The sequence below is a fragment of the Quercus robur genome, chromosome 3 (assembly GCF_932294415.1).
Source record: "Quercus robur chromosome 3, dhQueRobu3.1, whole genome shotgun sequence".
In the NCBI taxonomy this organism is placed as follows: Eukaryota; Viridiplantae; Streptophyta; class Magnoliopsida; order Fagales; family Fagaceae; genus Quercus; species Quercus robur.
In genome coordinates, this window is record NC_065536.1 from 13,217,840 (window position 1) to 13,239,437 (window position 21,598).

The following is a 21,598-nucleotide window of genomic DNA, read 5'->3' on the forward strand; positions in this document are numbered from 1 at the left end:
TTTTTTAAGCTGTACTTCTTTCATCACTTTTGGAAATTTCTAAACTTTTTCTGCAGGTTGAAAAATCTTAGATTTAATAAGGGTGTGTTTGGTAGCAATTTTTTTAAAACTGTTCTAGAACACTAAATTTTTTTCCAAGATTGGGAAAACATTTGTTTCTTGCTATTTTTAGAATAAAAATTATATTTGACATGATATAACTCAAAGTCTCAAAACCCATTTTGAGAAAATAAAAGACAATTCCCTCAAAAAATAAAATAAAATAAAATGAAAGGCAAAAAAATTGTTGCTAACCAAAAATTATTTTATTTGAAAACGTATAATTTTTAAGAGCTGAATAGGTAAAACAAATTCCATATATTTCCAAAAACATCTCATGGGCAACGCATCCAAATTGAAGTTTTAACTTTTAACCACAAATCATCACCAAAATAAAATCCATGTTACAACTTATGTAATCGTGTTGCTCATTTGGCTGAGCTGCTAAAGAGGATGAAGAGGTGTTAATCTTGTTGGAAGAATGTCTCTCCTTTTTCCATTCAATTGTTGAAAATGATATTTTTTGAATAAAAACTCTTTATCTTTTTGGTTTTTTTTTTTTTTTTAATATTAAAAAACAAAACCTTCTAAGCATTTATATTTCAATAATGTATAGTTTTATTGCCAGGCCTTCACCTTGGACTAGATTAAGGTTTTGGATGTGTCAAAATTTAGAATAGGCCTGGGCCAGAAGTTCTTCCAGAACAGAACAGAAGTTCGGTTTGCATGCTATTGCCTATAGGTTGGTCATGTTTTGGTTTAGGTTGGCTATAATGTCCCAGTCACAATCAATTTATTTTTCAATTATGGTGATTGAAAAAAAAAAAATTTTGAGTTTCCTTATTTTCCCCTCATCAACAGCAAAGATTAAATTCTAATTCTCACTTACCTTTTGTAGGGGAAACTGAATGTCATATTTTGTTTACTAAAAAATTGTCTTAGCTTCCAAACTTTATAGAAAATTATTTGAGTTCAAGTAGTCCCACAAAAAATATCTTTTTGCCACCAATCTCATGGGTATTTTAAAGGTTTCATGGGTATTTTGCTTATTTTAGAGATTTTGAGGATATATTGGTCATTTTAGTAGTTTTTTAGCATATTTGGTGATTTTATAAAAATCGGCTTTGGGTAGGGTATGGATATCTATGGATAAACAGACTGGATAACAATTGGGTAAGGTAATCAGATATCCATGGATAAATTAATTGGGTCAGGTATATATGGGTATACCCTACCCATGGTCATCCTTAATTATTTGTAAACAATAGGTGATGAACACTTATTTCGTCACCAAAAATACCTCCATCTTAATATTGGATGATGAATTTGGAATTTCGTCACCTTCGGTTAGTCTTTGGTTAAACAATAGGTGACGAAAATTTACACCTACATCCTAATATTGGGTGACGAATTTAGAATTTTGTCACCTCTAGTAAGTCTTTGGTGACATGAATATTTTGTCACCCTAGGTTTGCCTTTTTTTATGACCTATAGTGACGAAATAAATATTTCGTCACCAATTGGTACATCTTTGCTGACGAAATATTGATTTCGTCACCAATTTTAAAATTTTTATAATATTTGATGACAAATTCTTCTTTTCCTCACTAAATGTTATTATTTGGAGACGAAATTGTTTACTTTCACTAGATTTCGTCACCATAGCCTGCTTTTGTTGTAGTAAAACATTGAACATGTGATTCTCAAAAAAAAAAAAAAAAACACATTAAACATGTGAAACATCATAGTGAAATGCATTTTTGTGTTGCTTGTATGAACTTAACCAAAAAGTGATTAATCTTTAGACATCTCAATCAATTTTTTTCAGATAAGATAAACAATTTCAAGGATTTAGAACATGTGAGAAGTTGGGGGAACTTGAAGTAAAAGAAGGAGTGACTTTATTTGGTTTTTTGGCAGACTTTATCTAGGGTGCTGAGAATCTGGGATCACGAGCATGTAGCATTGCAAGTCATAGACTACTTTAGCAGCCATCTCAACCATAATGACATTAAATGAGTAGGTAAAAGTGCAGCATCAGCATTTTGGGTCAAATTTATGTTCAATGTCCAGTAGTACTGGACTTGTTGAGATGATGATATGTGTCCATTTTTAGACACGTGTCACCATCTGACTGGATCTAGTGCATTAGATGCATTGGACCTAAACTAAGTCCTAACATTTTTTATGAGCCACTTGGAGTTGGAGTGAGTCTAGGTATATATAGGCTTGAAAAGTTTGACTAGCTTAACACCATGAATTCTCGTTTCACATGATACTTAGCAGAAGTTGAGTGATTGGAGTAATGACGCTTAAATAAATGTGCGATGATAACCACATCAAAATCTCGGTGTTACACGTGGTATTACTCATTGGGTCACGTGGCGTGGTTAACGAGTTCACGCCAAAAACTCTCTTTTTACTATAAAAAGAAAAAAAAAAGACTAACCAGCCTTTGTAGAACCTAACATACAAAGCTAAGTATCCATAGACTATGGTGTGTGTCTGAAAGAATGGCCATGAATTAATTTAACATATATTTCCTGCAAGTGGTGGAACCGTGGAACATTGAAGTTGATGGAATACAAAGAGATGGTATTAGATTCCACGAACACTCGCAAAGTTCACATGCAATGCAACTGACCAAGCTATTTCATTTCACTGGTAAACTCAAAAACACCCACAAATAATGAACCATTTTTTTTTTCATTGTGCGACTCCTTTCCTCATGAGGAAATTACTAAGCAAGAGGTTGATTTCAAGAAATGTCAAACAATTAGCACTGAAAATGAAATGTTATCCAAAAACTCAAACCTTATTATATCATTAGGGAAACAGTCAAAATTGACCGGCCTTGGCCCTTTCCATGAATTTGACATGAATCTTCATAAAAAATTAACTATAACAACTTGTTTGTTGGCCCCTTTCAATGCAGGAAACTAATTGTTTTTATTCTGTCCACGTTAAAATATTTTGTTTGCTGGCCCTTAACATGTAAAAACAATTACATAACAACAAAATAAATGAAAAAAAGAAAAGAAAAATGATTTAGAAAGATTTCTGTAAAAGAGTCCAAATATAGGCCAAGTCACAGCTGCCAATGTTTACAAACGCGTGTTGCACCCAAGTGGTATCGTGTAGGATTGTAGTATTGTATACTGGATACAACTTTTCTCAGTCTATAAAAATGAAAGTTTTGTAGTTTGTACACTGGATGGTTTTTTTTTTTTTTTTTAATTTATGAGTATAGGATTGTAAGTTAAGTTATGTAGCCAATGCAGCCTAAAATGCTAATGTATAACAAACGCACACAATAATTTATATATCCAAAGAAAGTGGAGTTTGTAATGGACACAACATAACACGTGATGTGAGAAGTCTCTTTATTTTAGGGCAGGATTGCAACAAAAGATAATGAATTTTAGAGGGTTGATAGTTACAACCTATTCAGATACTGCTACGCCCATTAAAATTTGATAACAGCCAAGACCTGGGACCATAATCACCATCTCCAATAGCCTTGGACAGTTGGAACACACCTTACATATGGCGGTGATCAACATCGACCTACCTATCATTGACAGTTGAGCTTAAAATATTTTAAGGGAAAAAAAATTAGTCGAATGTCCTAAAGCGTTTGTTAATAAATTATTTTTAAAAAAAAATTATAAAAAAAAGAATTGATTTTTTGACAACATTTTTTATTTCTCATAAAAGTTATATCAAAATTTTTATAAAATAATTCACTAAAAAATGTCTTAAAAGCACTCATTAACTGTACTATTACCTCCATCTCACTTTGTTTGTCCTCTATTCTATTTTGAGATGTCCCAAAATATTGTCCTATTTCTAAAAATAAAAATCATTAATTTACTAATGTTCCTATTACATTCTTTTTTTTTTTTTTTTTTTTTGGTAATAGACGATATCATTAAAACAAAACTAAGGAAGAACAAGAGAAACAGGACACAGCCTGGACAGGTAAAAACCCTTACAATCATCCTCATAAGCCTTAAGAGTGCTCACAGGCGGGCTTTCATAGTAAGCAATATCAGCTTCTTGACTAATACTCAACCTAGCTAAACTATCTGCACACCGGTTTGCTTCCCGGTAGCAGTGCTTGAAAAGAATCCGGTGGAAACGAGAGATCAAGCTCCTGCAGTCGAATGTTCCTATTACATTCTTATTTTATTAATAATTCAATTTTTTGATAAATTTATTTAAGAATTTGAAAACTTATACAATTTTAAAAGATAAACAAGATAATAAATTATGTTATCTTATAAAGTTTAATTTTTTAAACAGGACAAATAAAATAAGACGGGGAGTGTAATATTTTAAACACGGCACGCAAAGTCGTGTGTTTCAACTTTCATTCATTTGACAGAATCATTGGTTGCAATTGATGAATAATCGGACAAGGACTAAAGAATTCAAGATCTAACTTTGCTTTGGAGTTGGAGATAGCACTTATATTGTATTCTTGCTTTTTCACCGAAGTCAAAGAAAGAGGCTGGGATTTATTGCCGTAAGTGCAAGCCAGTGCTAAAGAGAAAAGAAACTGTAAAGGCAAAAGGAATTAAAGCTGATCAAACTTAAAAGCCTGATGTATCATATATGTACTTCCCAACTTGCAAATTGGGTAACGTTAGTTATGACTTATAACTCTAGTTCCAAGTTGAAGACCGAGAGAGAGAACCATTGGGCTTTACACAAAGTTTGAGTAACAAGAGGGTGCAACGACGTTAAAATCAATTTTAGCGTTTACAAATGGCATTCCCATATGGTTGCCCTTGCGGTCAATTAAGGCAATTGACCCATCATTGAAGCAAGGAAAACGTCACCATAGCATGAGAACAACGTCCTTATCGGTCTAAACTAAATTCCATTTACAAGTCTAAAGGAGTTTACCTAATTAAAAAGAATCAATGAAACGAATAAAGAAGTAAAAAAAGTGTATCTCATTAGGGGAATTTTCACAAAAACCAAGAGGCACATAAATGATTCGTGTATGAGATTCATTAATGTTGCCGTAACCATTTCGTATTTGGCAATTTCCATAAGCTGCCAAACAAAAAACTTTAAATCACATCATTTAATTAAGGAAGCAGTCAAAAAGAAAAGAGGCAATTGCAATTTCTCTTCCCTCAATTATTATTATTATAGATCAACAACATTGAACTCCAACATGTTTTTTTTGTTTTTTTCTCGGGATGAGTAGAGTAAGTTATAACAACATTTTTTTCCGACAGCCCCATCTAGCATAAGCACAAGTTGTCCTCAATGGTGGTTATTATAACTTGTTGACAAAAATGTACATGGCCAGAAAAATAATGCATTGGCAACCAAAAAAAGCATAGTCAAGTTGTAATTGTTTCCACAACTTAGGTAGGCTTAGCACCAACCAGTGCAGAACTCAAAACAGCTATCTACCTTATCTATCTATCTTTCCTTTTTTTCTTTTTTTTATGACACAATTTTTGCCAATGTATTATAAAATCAAAGTTTGACATAGACAGAATCCTAGCAGCTTGATCAAATTGACTTTTAATGTCAGGATTGTTATGTTCATCTTACATACAAAAAAATAGTACATTTATATATTTTACAAATTGAGACCAAGTAATGACATAAAATTAAAAAAATACCCAAAAAATAAAAGAAAAATAAATAAATAAAACAAAATATACTAAATCTATGTTGAAGAATCAAAATTGGCCTTAAACCGGGGGTCGAGCCGAGTCACTTACAAACCCCACTGGTCTAACTGGTTGGGCCGAAGTTCCCTCACCACTATTTGTTGCCACTCTTGGTGACCTCAATGATGATGCCCTCACTAAGAATGGTGGTGCCATGGTAAACACCCAGCGGTCCGACTTAACCATGGGGTCCAATTTCTCGAGCCGCCTATAACTCTTCCCCCGACTACTCTCCTCTCCACCATTTCGATACCCTAGCCTCGAACTCCCTTCCCTCGGCAACAAAACCATGCTCGTGGCCCGGTTCAACTGCCGGTTCATTACTTGCTTCCTCACTTCAACTGGAAGCCGTAGAGTGAACCGGTCCGTGTTCTCACCCGGTTGGACCAGGGAGTGTCCGGTCGAGTGGGACCGCGGGAATAACAACTTCCGCACACGGTTGGATCGAGATCCACCGCCACGTGTACGGTTCCTCTTCAAAGTTTGATTCACATTTAAAACCTCCAACATTTCATCCTTTTCTTTCTCTCTCTCCCCATCTCCCACTTCCTCAACTTCCGCCTCTCTGTTGTGCACAGACTCCAAACCGTCGTCGTATTGCCCCTCGAGGTCCAACTCGGGCAGGTCCAGCTCGGCGACCCGGCGAACCGACTCGCCCGGTTCCGGAACGAGATTAGCCCGACAAACCGGGCAAGTAGTGTGCGAAGCCAGCCACGCGTCGATGCACTCGGGGTGGAACACGTGGTCGCATTTCGGAATCAAGCGCAGCCTCTCGTCGTCCTCGAACTCGTTCAGGCACACCGCGCACTCCAACGCGCCCTTCCCGATCTTGAGCCCCTTCACGGCGGAGTAGACCAAGGTCGGGAACGTCTCGATGACCGCCGCGTCGAGCCCACGCGCCGCGGCAGCGCGTCGGGAGAGGCCTCTCATTCGGATGCTGTTGGAGCTGGACGAGGCCTGAGAGCAGTGGCGGACGTAGATCGAGAAAAATCCCATGAAGAAAAGAGCGGCGATCAGCACCACCACGATTATCGCCATCGACGGGCTGAACTTCGCGTACTGGTACTGAGAGTCTGGGCCGGGCTGGGCCGCGGCCCATTTGATCATCACCTCCGGACATATAAAAAGAAATCCGATCAGAGTCCAGATCGGACGGTTGGGATTGGAGCTGAAGAGCATTGTTTTTTTGTTTCTGAGTTTAGTAAATGTAATGTGTGAGAGAGTGAGAATTTCTGAGAGAGAGAAAGGTTTATATATGAAAGAGAGAGCGAGAGGAAGCGTGGGAGTCAAGAGAAGGGGTGTGGGGTCCAATGAGGAAATTTCTTTGGCTTTTCCCGAGCGAGTTGGGTCGGAGAGACTGACGTTGGTGTTGGGTCATGGATGACCGACACGTGGGTAGGTTTTGTTTGGTTTTTTAGCGAAGGTTCCGAAGAAAATTGACTCTCTGAATTTTTAGTGAAAAAAAACTCATTAAATGGGTTGGTGGTGGTGTACGATGCATTGATTTTTGACTTTTTGTTAGTTTATTAGTAATAATGTAGATGGCTGATATTAAAATAGTAATAATTTGTGGATTGCAGTTAGTTGAATGGATAAAGTCTTTAACAGTTATATAAAAGATTTGAGATTCAATTTTTGTCTATAAAAAAATTGATTGGTGTCTTGATTTGATGATAAAAAACTAATAATTTTATTACTTGTTTTAAAAAATATTATTTAATTGTTATTATCGAAAAAGAAAGTATATTAGAATGTATACTTGCATTTAGTGTATCAAAAAGTCAAGTGAAACAACTACTGTACACAGTTCTAAAACTTGTTTAAGCGATAAGTTATGAGTATCAAATTAATTATTTTTACATGAACTCATTACTAGCATGAACTTTTATTCTTAAAGATTAAATTATGTAAGGATGTAGTATAAAACTCATGTTTGACCCCTTCAATCTCAACATGTCATATTATATTATTACATATTTAAGAATAAGTATAATTACACCTAATCAATTCTAATATCTATATTTAAATCCAATCATATTAGGAGTTTATTGAGATGTTATTAGGTGTGGTAAGATGTATTTAATTTTAAGTAAAATGTTGGAGTGACAATCTCTTATTAGATGGTATAAAACATGAGTTTTACATTCCGTCCTTACCAAATTTAGACTCTTATTCTTAACCCTTGGATTTTTTTTGCTCCATATGCCTTTCATGCATACGAAACATTTAGACAAACATATATTAATAACTAGTATCTTATTTAAGAAAATTTTAAAATTTAAGTTTTTTTTTTTTGAACTTTAAAATTATATACAAAACATGAATTTAGAATAAAAAATAAACAATATTCAATTATCAGGATATTTGGTATATATTAAGAATATAGGGAACAAATAATACAATGGTAAGATTTTTAAATTATTAATCAAATAAAAACTTATTAATTAGCGTAAAATTAAAGTAGAAAAAAGAGATAGAAAAAAAAAAAAAAAAAAGGACATAAGGGCTTTTGATTTTTTAATGTACTCTCTTACAGTTAGGCCTATATGGATATTGGGGAAATCTTGAATACAGCCCCTGCCGGTAAGGCTCCAACCAGATCGTTTGAATTTTAAGTGAAGAAGTTTTAGTCCAGTCAACATATTATTACAAAGATTATTTTTATATTTGACTGTTCACATTTTTAGACTTTGTTATGTTGTTATGTATATCTTTTAGTGTCGTAAGAACAAATTCATAAAATATTTTGTTGAATTTTATTCGGTAAAGCGCCTTCCTCTCTCTTTCTTTATTTCTTTGGTCTTTTTTGTTCATTTAGCTGTACAACTTTGATTTTTTTTTTTTTTTTTTCTCAAAAAGGAGAGAGGGAGTCTGAATACAGCAATGTTCTTTCAAAAGCCTAAAAATCAACTGAACTTACACCATTAATATCTGAAAATAGGCATCTTTCTTTTAATAAACTCTCTTTTTTCCTTAAACTTTAGTGGGATTATTCAAAGGAGAAACTTGGCAAAATATTGGGATATAATAACATGAGTCATGTTAACGATACTTTTAGAATAATTGTTAATAAATTATTTTTAAAAAGTTTGATACTACTTTTATGTGAATATAAAAAAATTAGAAATTTTTTATTAAAAAAATTTCTAAAAATATTATTTAAATCAATGCCCTTCGGGGCATTCATTAACTTTTCCCTAATATTATTTAAAATATTATTTATCACCGCACACCTTTAAAGCGATAGTTACTGCACAAGTATAAGTGTTTGTGGAGTGTAGGGATGATGACCGAAATTCAAGTCTCCAGGAAGTAACTTCATACAAATATACACTTATATCTTGTATAAATAAAAAAATAAAAATAAAAAATCCCTAATAACATAGACTTAATTTCAAAAGTAATTTTGTAGGCTCTAGAGTAGGTTTTAGTTAATACATTAAAGTTTTAGATGTCTTTTTAAATGCATTTTGCATAAATTTTTTTCCTCTATATTTTTTTATTTATACTTATTTTACTTGGCCAATGATTTGGATAGAAGGCATCAGGCATGGCAGTGTACTACAATCTTTTAAAACATGCCAACATCTTTTCGTTAATGGCATGGATTTCAGACTTTTAGTTAGCTAAATTAGAAATGTTTTTTATTGTTGGATAAAATATTTTGGATTTAATTCATGTTTATACTAAAATGTTCATTAGTGTCTTAGTTGAATGATAAAGAACAATTATCATGAGTAGACATTATAAATTAAAATTATTTCTTAAAAAAGAAGAAGAAGTAATAATACAATATTATTTTATGATTTGTGAACAAGTATATGTGTTAAATATCCCTTAATTTGTGTAACAAAAGTAGTTATGCTTATCTGTAATAATAGGAATGTGAAGTTGGAAATCTTGATTTTCTCCTTTTGAAAGAGAGAGTATAATTAATGAGGGGTTGCTGTGATTTGTCCAGAAAGCTGGCATGTGAAATGAATTGGATACTCTTCTAGAAGGATATAAAGAAATTGACAAGTGTGGCGGCTGTAGGCTTTGGACTTTCTGTACAGCCAAATTCAAACAAAGAATTCCAAATGCGTTCAAGGACCACCACTACTTTTATTATACTGAAAATAATAATAATAATAATAATTAAGAGTTGCCTTTTTTTTATACTTACTGTCTTTTTTAATAGGCCCGAGCTGCCTTTTTTTTTATTATATCTTTCTTGTTATTATAGTATTATCATCATATATTGGAAGCGACCAGTTATGTTATATAATCTTGTGAGTTGGATTTTATATATATGTATATATATATTCATTTTGACTTTGAAAATTCATATATAATTAAGAGATGAATTATGAAAGGGTTGTGTCCTATCAAATTTGATAGAGTTATTTTGCTCCCAAAAAAAAAAAAAATGATAGAACCTATCATTTTTTTTTTCAAATTTGACAGCAAAATGTTTACAGATTGAACGTGTACTGAATAAGTGTACAAATTATAAAAGTGGACAGTTTTTAAAATTTTCTTAATGTTTTATTATTATTATTATTTTTTTAAAGTTAGTATAAAGTAAAGTGAATTATATTGTATCTTATATTTGAAGCTTTTTATTTATTTTATTTTATTTTTATATAGTTACAATAGAATGAGAATTTGAATCCTAGATGTTATAAACATATCAGAAATGTCAATTAATTAAGTTATATTTAAACATGGTTAAACATCTATTATATATATAAAATCTCTTTAATCTACAGTAAATCAGTAATCTAAATTGTTATAAAAAAATCCACAAATACGAAGAAATCAGCTGATATCCTATCAAACATCTTAGGACATCATCTTATCATATATAGTTTATCCCTATAACTAATCGTTCTATTTATTTATTGTTTTTGGGCATCTTCGGCACCAAAGGAGCCAAGATTTTAAACTGATCAAATAGTTTATTCTTTTGCTAGGAAATAAAAATCTTCATGAGCCACCCACATTTTTTTCCTAGAATAGTGTTTTGAAATTTTTCTTAGCATAATGTCATTTTCAAATTATTTTATCAATGTACGCAGTTTTTGTTTTTTAGAAGAAAATGTATGTAATTAGTAAAACACAAACATCACGCTCACGCACACAAGACTTTTTTTTTCTTTTTCCAACTTTTTGGGCTGTTCGACTTCTAATAAGAAAAAAGCAACAAACATTTAAACGGCAGTCATTAATTAATTTCAAAATTTCATCGAACTTCCTCTTTTTTTTTTTTTTGGTTGAAAAATACAGTATTCCAGGAAAAAATTTGATTGAAAAATACAGTACTTTAAATTAATGCAGAATAAACAGTAATATTTTAATGTATAATTTCCAACATAGTATTCTAAGTTATAAAATATAAGTTAATGCAATAATATATACAAGGATAAGATCGGGTAGATGATATCATATAAAATTATGTCTTAAAAGATTCTCAACCAAAAAAGAAAGTCTTAAAATTTGAGATTTTTAGGAATATATATAAAGAAAAGTAAGGCGCCTAATACAATTTTATATAGTTATTAATAGTCTCCAAAAATTAAATGGTGATGATGGCAACTACGGCCAAAAGTCTAGCTATAGACTCTATTCTATTATAAAGACTAAAGAGACAAGAAAAATAAAAAAAATAATTAGAGAATAAAGGAGACTTGATTTGGATGAAGGCTTTTCCAAACTTCGTCTGCATGTTTTTGGTATTGTGGAAAAGCTCGTGCATCATACTATGCATATAAACATAAGAGTGACACACGTGGTGATTAGGAAAGATTTCATTAAATAAATCTTATAATTGATGTGCCAATTTTTAAATACAAAAAAAATATATATACAGTTCAAGAATTTATTATCATATTGTTGATGTAGAGACAAATGCCTGATCTTGTGCTCTTGTGCATTAGGCCTATTGGGATGTGGACTTGTGGTAAGTGTTTGATACAGGTCCAATGCATATGGGAGCAGTAGAGCCAAGTTGAATCCATTATTGTGGTACCAATCATGTTAACAATTACGTCAATTATGGATATTTTGTAAAAATTACAAAATTTTTTATTATTTTTCAAAAAAAAAAAAAAAACAAGGTGGCAATGAATTACTAAACTTAATTTAAAGGAAAGGAAAAAGGAAAAGAAAATACTAATGGAATAATTATGAGTTTTATTACTGCTAGCCAAAAATTTAAAATTTAAAAAATAAAAATAAAAACTAATATTTATCAAATAAATTTCCCCTCCCCTCCCCAATTACAATTTTATTTTTCTCTCATATTTTTTTTAGTGAATTTAATTTATGTATTTCTTGTTGTTATATTAATTTTGTTATCATACATACAGTCAATTATATTATTATCTCTTTTATATGTCAAAATTCATTCCTTCAAGAAAGAAAGTTTTCTTATTTTATTAATGTATTTTAAGTTCAAAAGAAGACAAAAGACAAGAAAAAAAAATGAAGAAAATTAAGAAAAAGAACTTTATTGTTACCTTATAGAAAAAAGCTAATAGGACCTCTGTTAAATAATTTATTCTCCATTAAAATTTGTTTAATAAGAAATAAAATTTTGGTGTAATTAAATAGTAACTTTTTTTTTTTTTTGAGAATAAATTAAATAGTAACATAAACTTACATAAGTTGTATTTAGTGTCTATTTAACTATTTGGAAACTTTCATTCTTAAGTGGAATTTCGACTTTGAAAAGAAATTGGATCATGGTGTATTCAAGCAGAAATTCCTTTACAAATAAACAAAATATAATGAAAATGTTACTATTTTGTGGGTTTTCTTATAATATCAAAATATCACTCAATATATATATATGAATAGCTTTTTATATATCAAGTACTACATATATGTTTGAGTGTATGTGCATACTGAATACATGTGTATATAAATTTTGCAAATTGGAATCAAATTGCGGGACTTGACCACTGGTCCATGGTACCTTCTAGGTTAATATGAAACTTCAAACCATGTTTTCGAAGAATAGAACTCTATTGTCCAACCAACTTATCTAATAGTTGACATTTGAAACATACTATATGAAATGATGAATCACAAATTGACTCCTGAAGTTTCCCTAAAAATAGTCTTTGAGTTCAAGGTCCCAATCCTACAGAATGAACACATTTAAATGAATGGAAATGTCAATCTTTGACAATTTTTACTTGAGTTAATGCATGTCCGTACACTTGGTTGTTATAGACTATTGAAAAAAAAAAAAATTTTGGGTGACTGACAGAATAAAGAGAGTTTATCATTTCAAGTTTATAATAAGTTTATTATGAAATAGAAATCATCAAGATTCCTATGCATAAAATTTTGCATTTTCTGCTCGATATTTATAATTTTATAAACCAGATAATATTCTTTCTCCTAGGGGTTGAAGTTTGAACCACATTAAATGTATGCACATTACTTATTTAGAATGAAGGGCAGCATTAGCATAGGTGGGAATAAAGTTAGCTTCCAGAAAGCAAGAGTGCTATATGAAATCTGCAAGTTGACGAAGGTCTAATGAAATATATAATGCTGTTATATTTATTGGGTGTGAGAACTTCCACCTGGTTGAACGGGGTTTGAGTCAACAACTTTGATAGAAGGACGTTGTTGGGTTCTTGACCAACTGTAGTAGGCCTAGACCCTTCTGGTGTGGATCTTTGCTGGGTGTGTTATTTGAAATATGTTATTTGAAACATGGTATCAACTATCAAACATATTTTTTACATTATAAGTATTTAAACACATGTTTTCACAATACTTTTTAAACCATAGTTTTCATATCATTTTAAACAACAATACTTAAACACCACAGCGAAACGGATTCTATACATTCATGCTAAAGTTTTGCATTGCCAACCTCCAACAGTCAAACTATTATTATTTGACACACCGCAGTCTTCATCTATAATCTATATGGTCTATTGTACTTGAAAGTTCTTCTATGTTGGGCTTAAACTTAGCCAACTGGCTAAAGTCCAAAAACTGTAACTGGGTCCATTGAGGTCATGTTGATAGCAAATGTGGGCCAAAATGGCCCATTAGCATGTTTTTTTGAACTATTTAGCAACAGAGCACTGTTTCGGAACTATATAGCAATATACCACTTTTTCTGGTACTCGAGCTTGGTGAGCTCGAGTACCATGTTTTTTTATCCACTATCGTCTCATATTCAAGGAGCCTTATAGTGGCGTTTTTAAGCCCTATAGTGACGTTTTCGGGCCCTATAGCGGCGTTTTTAAGCCCCCATACCAGGTTAAGGGGCTCTATAGTGACGTTTTCAGGCCCTATAGCGGCGTCTTCCTGCAAAATTTTTTTATAAGTCCCCATAACAGGTTCAAGGGGCCCTATAGTGGCGTTTTTAAGCCCTATAGTGACGTTTTCGGGCCCTATAACGGCGTTTTTTTTTTTGAGAAGATGTTTGACCAGTAAAAAACATGGTACTCGAGCTCACCAAGCTCGAATACCAGAAAAAGTGGTATATTGCTATATAGTTCCGAAATAGTGCTCTGCTGCTAAATAGTTCAAAAAAACATGCTAATGGGCCATTTTGGCCGCAAATGTGAGTAACTTCAAGGGCCCAAAGTGGATGCTTGTTACAAAATTATAACTTTTAGGGGGTAGAATAATTGGTAAATTTTCTTAAACCAGTGAAGGCTACTGATAATTTGCTACCAGGTCATTGGACTAGGTTAAATAAACTATTTGGTATATTAGGGAGTTGTTATATTGCTAATATTCAAATCTGCCTTACGTTTTCTTATGATGCAATGATTTGGGCCTCAAGAATCCAGATAAATTGTTACATTATCCATGGGCCACTTAGGAGGAGCTGAGACTTGAGACACTGAAATGAAAGGGGCCTAAATCCCATATAAATCTCAAGTTATCAGTCCACGGAATGCAAGAGCACAAAATGGGCTTTAGCTGCAAATTGAGGTGGGATTATGAACTTTGATTTTTAATTAAGCCCATAAATGACTTTACAGTATTTGGCCCATAATAACAGTAATATACTTGTCTTCCATTTACAACACTTCAACCCAGGTTCCATATATTTCAGCCATTGAATGCTTCTGCGTATTGCAAACCATGAAACTTTGGCCCATTTTTTAAACCTACATTTTACACAAATCTTGGAGCTGGGCTGAAGTGTTTTGTATATATTACTAGTCCAATGTTCTGGAGAAAAAATAAAGGACTTAGTTTTTTAGTTTCATGGGTCCAGTAACTTCAAGCCCAACCAAGTATCAGAGCTCAGCATATAGCCCACGGGTTTGCTTAACTTTGTTTGTAAAATGAAATGAGCACAGCCCAGCAGTTAAATTGATAAAGTTAAGATGAATAAATGAATATACAAAGAAAGATGAATATATATATAAATGAATAATTTTATTTAAAAATAATAGTGTCTCCTATTAATGAAAAATTGAGGGAGAGTTGTTTGAGATAATTTGGTAATGTTTGAAAGGAGAGTTTGATTAATACACTAGTAGGAAAAATTGATTTGATTTAAGTGGATGGAACAAAAAATAGGTAGAAGAATATTTAAACAAATAACATTAATATAAGTAATTAAAAAAAATATTAATTAAGATTGTAATAAAGGGAGTGATTTTAGATAAAATAAAATAGCAGAAAATTGGAGAAAATTTGTCAGAGGTCAAGACTCCAATTCGTTCGCAGGCTAAGGGAAACGTCTTCTTCTTTTTTTTTTTTCTTTTTTTTTTTTGGGGGTGATCATACTAAAGTTTTGCATTGCCATATTCTGGCTTTATTTGGATGTCTAGCCTCTGAGGGCATTGTTATTATTTGACATATCACAAACCTCATCTATATTCTATGATCTTTTCTAAGTGCTTCGATGCTAGGCTTTAACTTAACCAACTGGCTAAAGTCCAAAAATAGTGACTCAATGAGGTTACGTTGATAGAAAAGTTAATCTTATACGTCCGGCATATAAGACTCATGTGAGACTGACATGTGAGTCTCACAGTTATGAAATTCACATGTCAGTCTCACATGAGTTGTATACACCAAATGTATACAAGATTTTTTCATGATGATAGCAAATATGAAAAACTCTTTTTTTTTTTTTTTTTTTTTTTTTTTTTTTTTTTGAGAGAGAAATATGAGAAACTCTAGGGGCCCAAAGTGGATGCTTGTTACAAAATTATAACTTATAGGGGTAGAATAATTGGTAAGTTTTCATAAAACAACGAAGGCCACTGATATTATATTATTATTATTTTTTGATAAACCATGATTAATGCATAAAACTAGGAATTAACTAGTCTGTTACAATACAAATTAGCTTTGTCAAAAGCCATAATTCTTTCCACCATAGGTGGTGGACTAGAAAATACAGCAAAAGATGATAGGGAGCTTGCTCCCAATTTGGCCAATGCATCAGCATATTGATTGGCTTCACAATAGGTGTGAGTTATTTGCTTGTTGGGGATTGTCTTCAACAGGTTCCGGCAATCAATTAACAAAGGTTCCATCAACAAGTTTATAGTGATATTATATTATTATGTAACTAGGTTATTGGACTTGGTGAAAGAAATTATTTAGTATATAATGGGGAGTGTTTTAGTGCTAATATTCTAACCATCCTTCTTTAGCCTAAAACGCATATTTATGTTTAGAAAACAGAGATTGAAATGTAAAAATTTCAAATCTGCCTTGTGTTTTCCTTGTGAAGACAATGATTTGGGCCTCCAGATACATTGTTACATCATCCATCGGCTAGTTTGGAGGAGTTGAGACACTGAAATGAAAGGGCCTAAATCCCGTATAAATCTCAAGTTATCAACCCAAGGAATGCAAGAGCCCAAAATGAACTATTGATTTTTCATTTAGCCTATAAATGACTTTACAGAACTGTCTATATTAGGCCCATAAATATCAGAAAATAAGCATATAACTGCCTTCCATTTACTACACTTCAACCCAGGTTCCATGTACTTTGTTTCTCCAAAAAAAAAAAAAAAAAAAAAAAGGGTTCCATGTACTTCAGCCATTTTTATTTTGGGCCGAATACATTGAAAACTTGTGCGTATAGCAAATGAAATGATGAAACCTTGGCCCATTGTTTAAAACTGAGGTGGGATTATAAACTTTGATTTTTTATTTGGCCCATAAATGATTTTATTGAACGGTTTGTATTAGGCCCATAGTATCAGAAATATATCTGTCTTCCATTTACTACATTTCAACCCAGGTTCCATGTACTAAGGCCATTTTATTTTTGGGCTATAATGTATTTCAGCCACTGTAAATCATGAAACCTTGGCCCATTGTTCTAAACTTACACAAATCATCGAGCCGGGCTGAAGTGTTTTTATCTATCTTACTAGCTCAATGTGCTGGCCGAAAAAAAAAAAAAAAAAAAAGGTACTCGGTTAAGTTTCAAGGGTCCAGTACCTTCAAGCCCAGCCAAGTGTTAGAGTTCAACATAAGTGAAATGATGAAACCTTGGCCCATTATTGTAAAACTTACAGAACCATCAAGCTGGGCTGAAGTGTTTTGTCCATATTACTAGACCAATGTCCTGGAGAAAAAAAAAAAGGTACTCAGTTAAGTTTTAAGGGTCCAGTAAGTTCAAGCCCAGCCGAGTATTAGAGCTGAACATATGGCCTATGGGTTTGTTTAATTTTGTTTGTACAACAAAATAAGGACAGTCGATTAATTTGAAATGATAAAGCTAAGATTGATAGATGAAAATAATTTTTAACAAAAATTTGAGAGAGAATTGTTTGAGATAATTTGGTAATGCTTGAAAAAAAATAGAGTTTGAGTAATACACTAGTCAGAAAGATTGGTTTGATTTAAGTCGGCAGAACAAAAATGTGATAGAAGAAGATCTAAAATAATATTAATATAAGTAATAAAAAAATGACATTAATTAAGGAGGTAACAAAGGGCGTGATTTTTTTTAGACTTCTAAGTATTTTTAATGCACACACTAGGAGAGGGAAGAAGGTCTTAAAGAAACTAATAGTGGTGTATATCCAAAAAGGTCTCGGGCGTGATTTTAGATAAAATAAAATATCAAAAAATTGGAGAAAAATTCCTTGTTGATCTCAATCAATATGTTGAGGATTGAATTTATAGCTGACATCAAAAGTTTTAGGACTAAGACTGTAATGTTGTTTATGAACCAAGTATAATATAAATATTAATATGTATAAGGCACTGCACCTTGTGTTGAGGACAAATTTTTCACACCACATGACTTCATTTCATTGATGACCCGCACCACGTCAACATTATCATGGATTTTGGGAAAACATCTTTTAAAACCCAAAAGAGCCCATATTTACACAAAAAGGCGTCAAAGCCCATGGTTCAAGTTCATGGCACATCATCTCATTTTTTGCTTATGATCCAAGCTCATGAGTCTCATTGGGGAATTTTGGGAGTTATGGTTTGGAGGGCCAAGAAGTATGTTCAGTAAAGCTCCAGTGGTTCAAAGTTGATAAAGGAAAGCATGTTGTTTGGCGTATCTTTCCCAATTCTCTGAAATCTGACAAGTCAGTGTATAATAGGTAACATTTGGGTAAGCTTCTCATATCACATAACACTTAAAATGATAAAATTAATATTCATCATATAATATAAGTTTAAAGATGTAATTATAGTATTTCATATAAATTATATTATTATCATCTAAATCAATTCCAAGCACATGGCTAAATATATATTAATATCTCATATCTAGCATTAAATGCTCTCTTTACTCTCCAAGATTTGGTTAAAATGCAAAAGGATCTTAATTACATCTCTAAAATTTCATCAAATATCAACCAACTAGTCTATTACTTACCAAAATTATATATGGACTAAATATATAATTTTTTCCAAGAGAGGAAACTTAGCCAAAAAATACCAACAACAGCTCTAGTGGAAGCTGCAAACAGCCCCAGTAGAAATTGCAAATAGCCCCAGTAGAAGTTGTAAACAGCCCCAGCAGAAGCTGTTTTGCAGAAACAGTTCCAGCAGAAGCTGCAGATAGCTCTAGTAGAAGCAGAAATAGCTTCTGCAGAAGCTGAAACAGTTCCAGCACATTCTGCAGTGGCTCCAGCTGTGGTACCAGAAAAATCTCATAAAGCTTATCTCACCATCTTTAGTCAAATCATGAATTTAAGGCCAAATACTTTCCTCCAAGCAAATGATGTTGTAACAGCTGTGATTGACAGCTGTTACAGCTATAACTTCAGCCTTAAAGTCTCAAACTTTCTTCATTTGGCAAAAAAACAAAGGACCACTTACTTTGTCAAAGATTTTTCCTGATTTGCTAAGTTTCCCTTCAACTAGTTCTGATCTAGTTACATACCTTAGCTTTATATAAAGAGGACCAAGCTACATACTAAGGGGTCTCTCTCTCTCTCTACCCTCCTCTCTGATCTCCCTCTCTGATCCTCTCTCTCAGATTCATCCCTCTCTCACCCTCTTATGTAGAAACTTCACTCATTTTGTTACAAAATACACATTTTCACACTTTCCCATCTCTCTTACAAAGTCCCTCTTCATAGATAACAACACAACACACATGTTACAACATACCATTATCTATTACCCATCTTTCCCACACTCCATTATTCTGAAACTTCATCATTTTTGCTGCCCAAAACACATCTCTATCTCATTCTTTATTTCTCATACAAAATCTTCCTTCTTATAAAGCAATATAACTAATGTCATAATACAAAAAACAATCCCAACAGCAGTCTTTACTACATTTAATCTTCATTTATCTATCTCATACTTTCATTTATTTTACAAAACACATTCCTCACAAAATACTCATACATACTTCTCATACATCTCTAAACTCCATGTCTCACAAAGTATACATATACAAGATTCATGTCCAACAAAGTATCTACATATAATTCCTATACATATTGCAAACACCATATCTCATAATATATACATATTTCTTACCATCTCCACACATCTTAAAATATATCAAACATTCTTCCAAGAACTTATTACTAAAAGCCATTTCTTATGAAAGGCAAAAACTTATAAAATCAAAAGTCTTTCTTATGGAAGGTAATATCACTCATATTTGACTAAAAACTAAAAAAGTATTACATGGGGAAAGTCATTTAAGTGTATGATGAAAGGGGATAAACTTAACCAACCTATGCACACGGTTGAACTTACTCTCTCTCCCTTCAGTTGCACACATTTCCCTTTCAGACATGAAGTTACCATGAAAGAATTCACTTCATCATGTTGCTGAAATGTTAAGTCCACTGATGTGATATGGCTGGAGTTATAAAACATGAAGATAAGTCATCATATTTTTGTCTTCAAATTCGTATTATTAAGTATATTTTATTCATCATTATTATATCACTCGACTAATGTTATTATGCTGTTGGACTCATTTTCTCATGTTGCTGAAATGTTGAGGCCCACTGATGTTGTACGGTTGGAGTTGCGAAGTCTGAAAGTTGCTGAAATGCTAAGTCCACTGATGTTACGGCTGGAGCTGCAAAATATGAAGATAAGTCATCATATTTTATCTTCAAATTTATATTATTAAATATATTTTATTCATTATCATTTTACCGCTGGATGCAAGCTATTTTAATATCATCTCACTATTTAATGAACATGATCTCACTAATACTTTAATGAACATACTTATTAATAAATCAATCTACCACAATTGCACACATATTATTTGGACATGAACCACCCTTGGACATATATTATTTGGACATGGACCATTGCTAGATATACCTTATTATGATGAACATGAACCATGAACCGCAACTAGACATGGACTATTGGACTCATCCCATTGTTAGACATTTGACACCTAATTAATTATTCTTTAATATTGGACATCACTCAATATACATAATAATAACATATCAACTCACCATTTAATCAAAGCTATCATGCTAAGCATATTATTTATTTATTTCAACCATTATCATGATTCTAAGACTTTGAGTTTTATCTATTTTGTAGGCTTAAAAATACAACGGTAGCCATTGGTCTATGCGGCCCAATGTTGAGTTCCGGGTTGACCTCCCCAAAACAAATCCGAGCCTAGCAAAGTTACACCTCCAAAGACACGTGGCTGCACACAAAAAAAACCGCCCCCGACACCTTGTGTTTGAGGGAAAAGAAAAGCAAATATAAAAAAGAAAAAAAAATGCTTGAACTTATATTAGGAATGTCATATAATCTTAGGCATAAATAATACTTAAGATGCTTTCTTATCTCTCCATGGAAAGTGATTTACTTTAGGCCAACATCAATGTTCTTAAACCATAGGTAGGGCTTTCCATCATATAAAGAACAACTTGTTTTTCTGCTGCTTTCTTTTCCACCTCTAAAAGTGTTCAACATAGACCGTACCAGATGGAACTTATTTATGTCAAAAATGTCTAACACTAATATTGTGTCATATGTAAATCATGCATAGATTAACTAAAAAAAGATAGGCTGATCGTGGCAGCACGGGGTTTTTTTATAGAGACATTTAGCAATCTTGTTATGCTGCTTTTAGAGATAATGATGGTTTACAATATAGTTATTGTTGGGGAATTAAGGGGGAATCAATTGAATAACCGAAAATTGAAGTAGACTTAAAGGTGAAACTTGATTGTTATCCTCACAATGATATATATGCCCCCACTCCATTGATTTTATTAATGGGTTCAGGGAAAATTATGTTCAAGATATATAAAACTAAGCATGGATTTTACAAGTTAACAAACTTGGAAAATTTTGTAAGTTTCTCTTTAATGATGTGAAAAACTTTCAAAATCTGTAAATTTAATGCATTGTCAAGTATAAAAAAAAAAACTATAAATAAT

At 32.4% G+C, this 21,598-nt stretch overlaps 1 protein-coding gene across 1 annotated transcript; it reads right to left on the reverse strand.

Annotated features, from left to right (window-relative positions):
* Nucleotides 1-5,530: 5,530 nt before the first annotated feature.
* Nucleotides 5,531-6,971, reverse strand: LOC126717140 (E3 ubiquitin-protein ligase ATL6). Its single transcript, XM_050418523.1, has one exon. The coding sequence runs from the start codon at nucleotides 6,915-6,917 to the stop codon at nucleotides 5,760-5,762; it is 1,158 nt and encodes a 385-aa protein (XP_050274480.1). The 5' UTR covers nucleotides 6,918-6,971; the 3' UTR covers nucleotides 5,531-5,759.
* Between the last annotated feature and the right edge of the window lie 14,627 nt (nucleotides 6,972-21,598).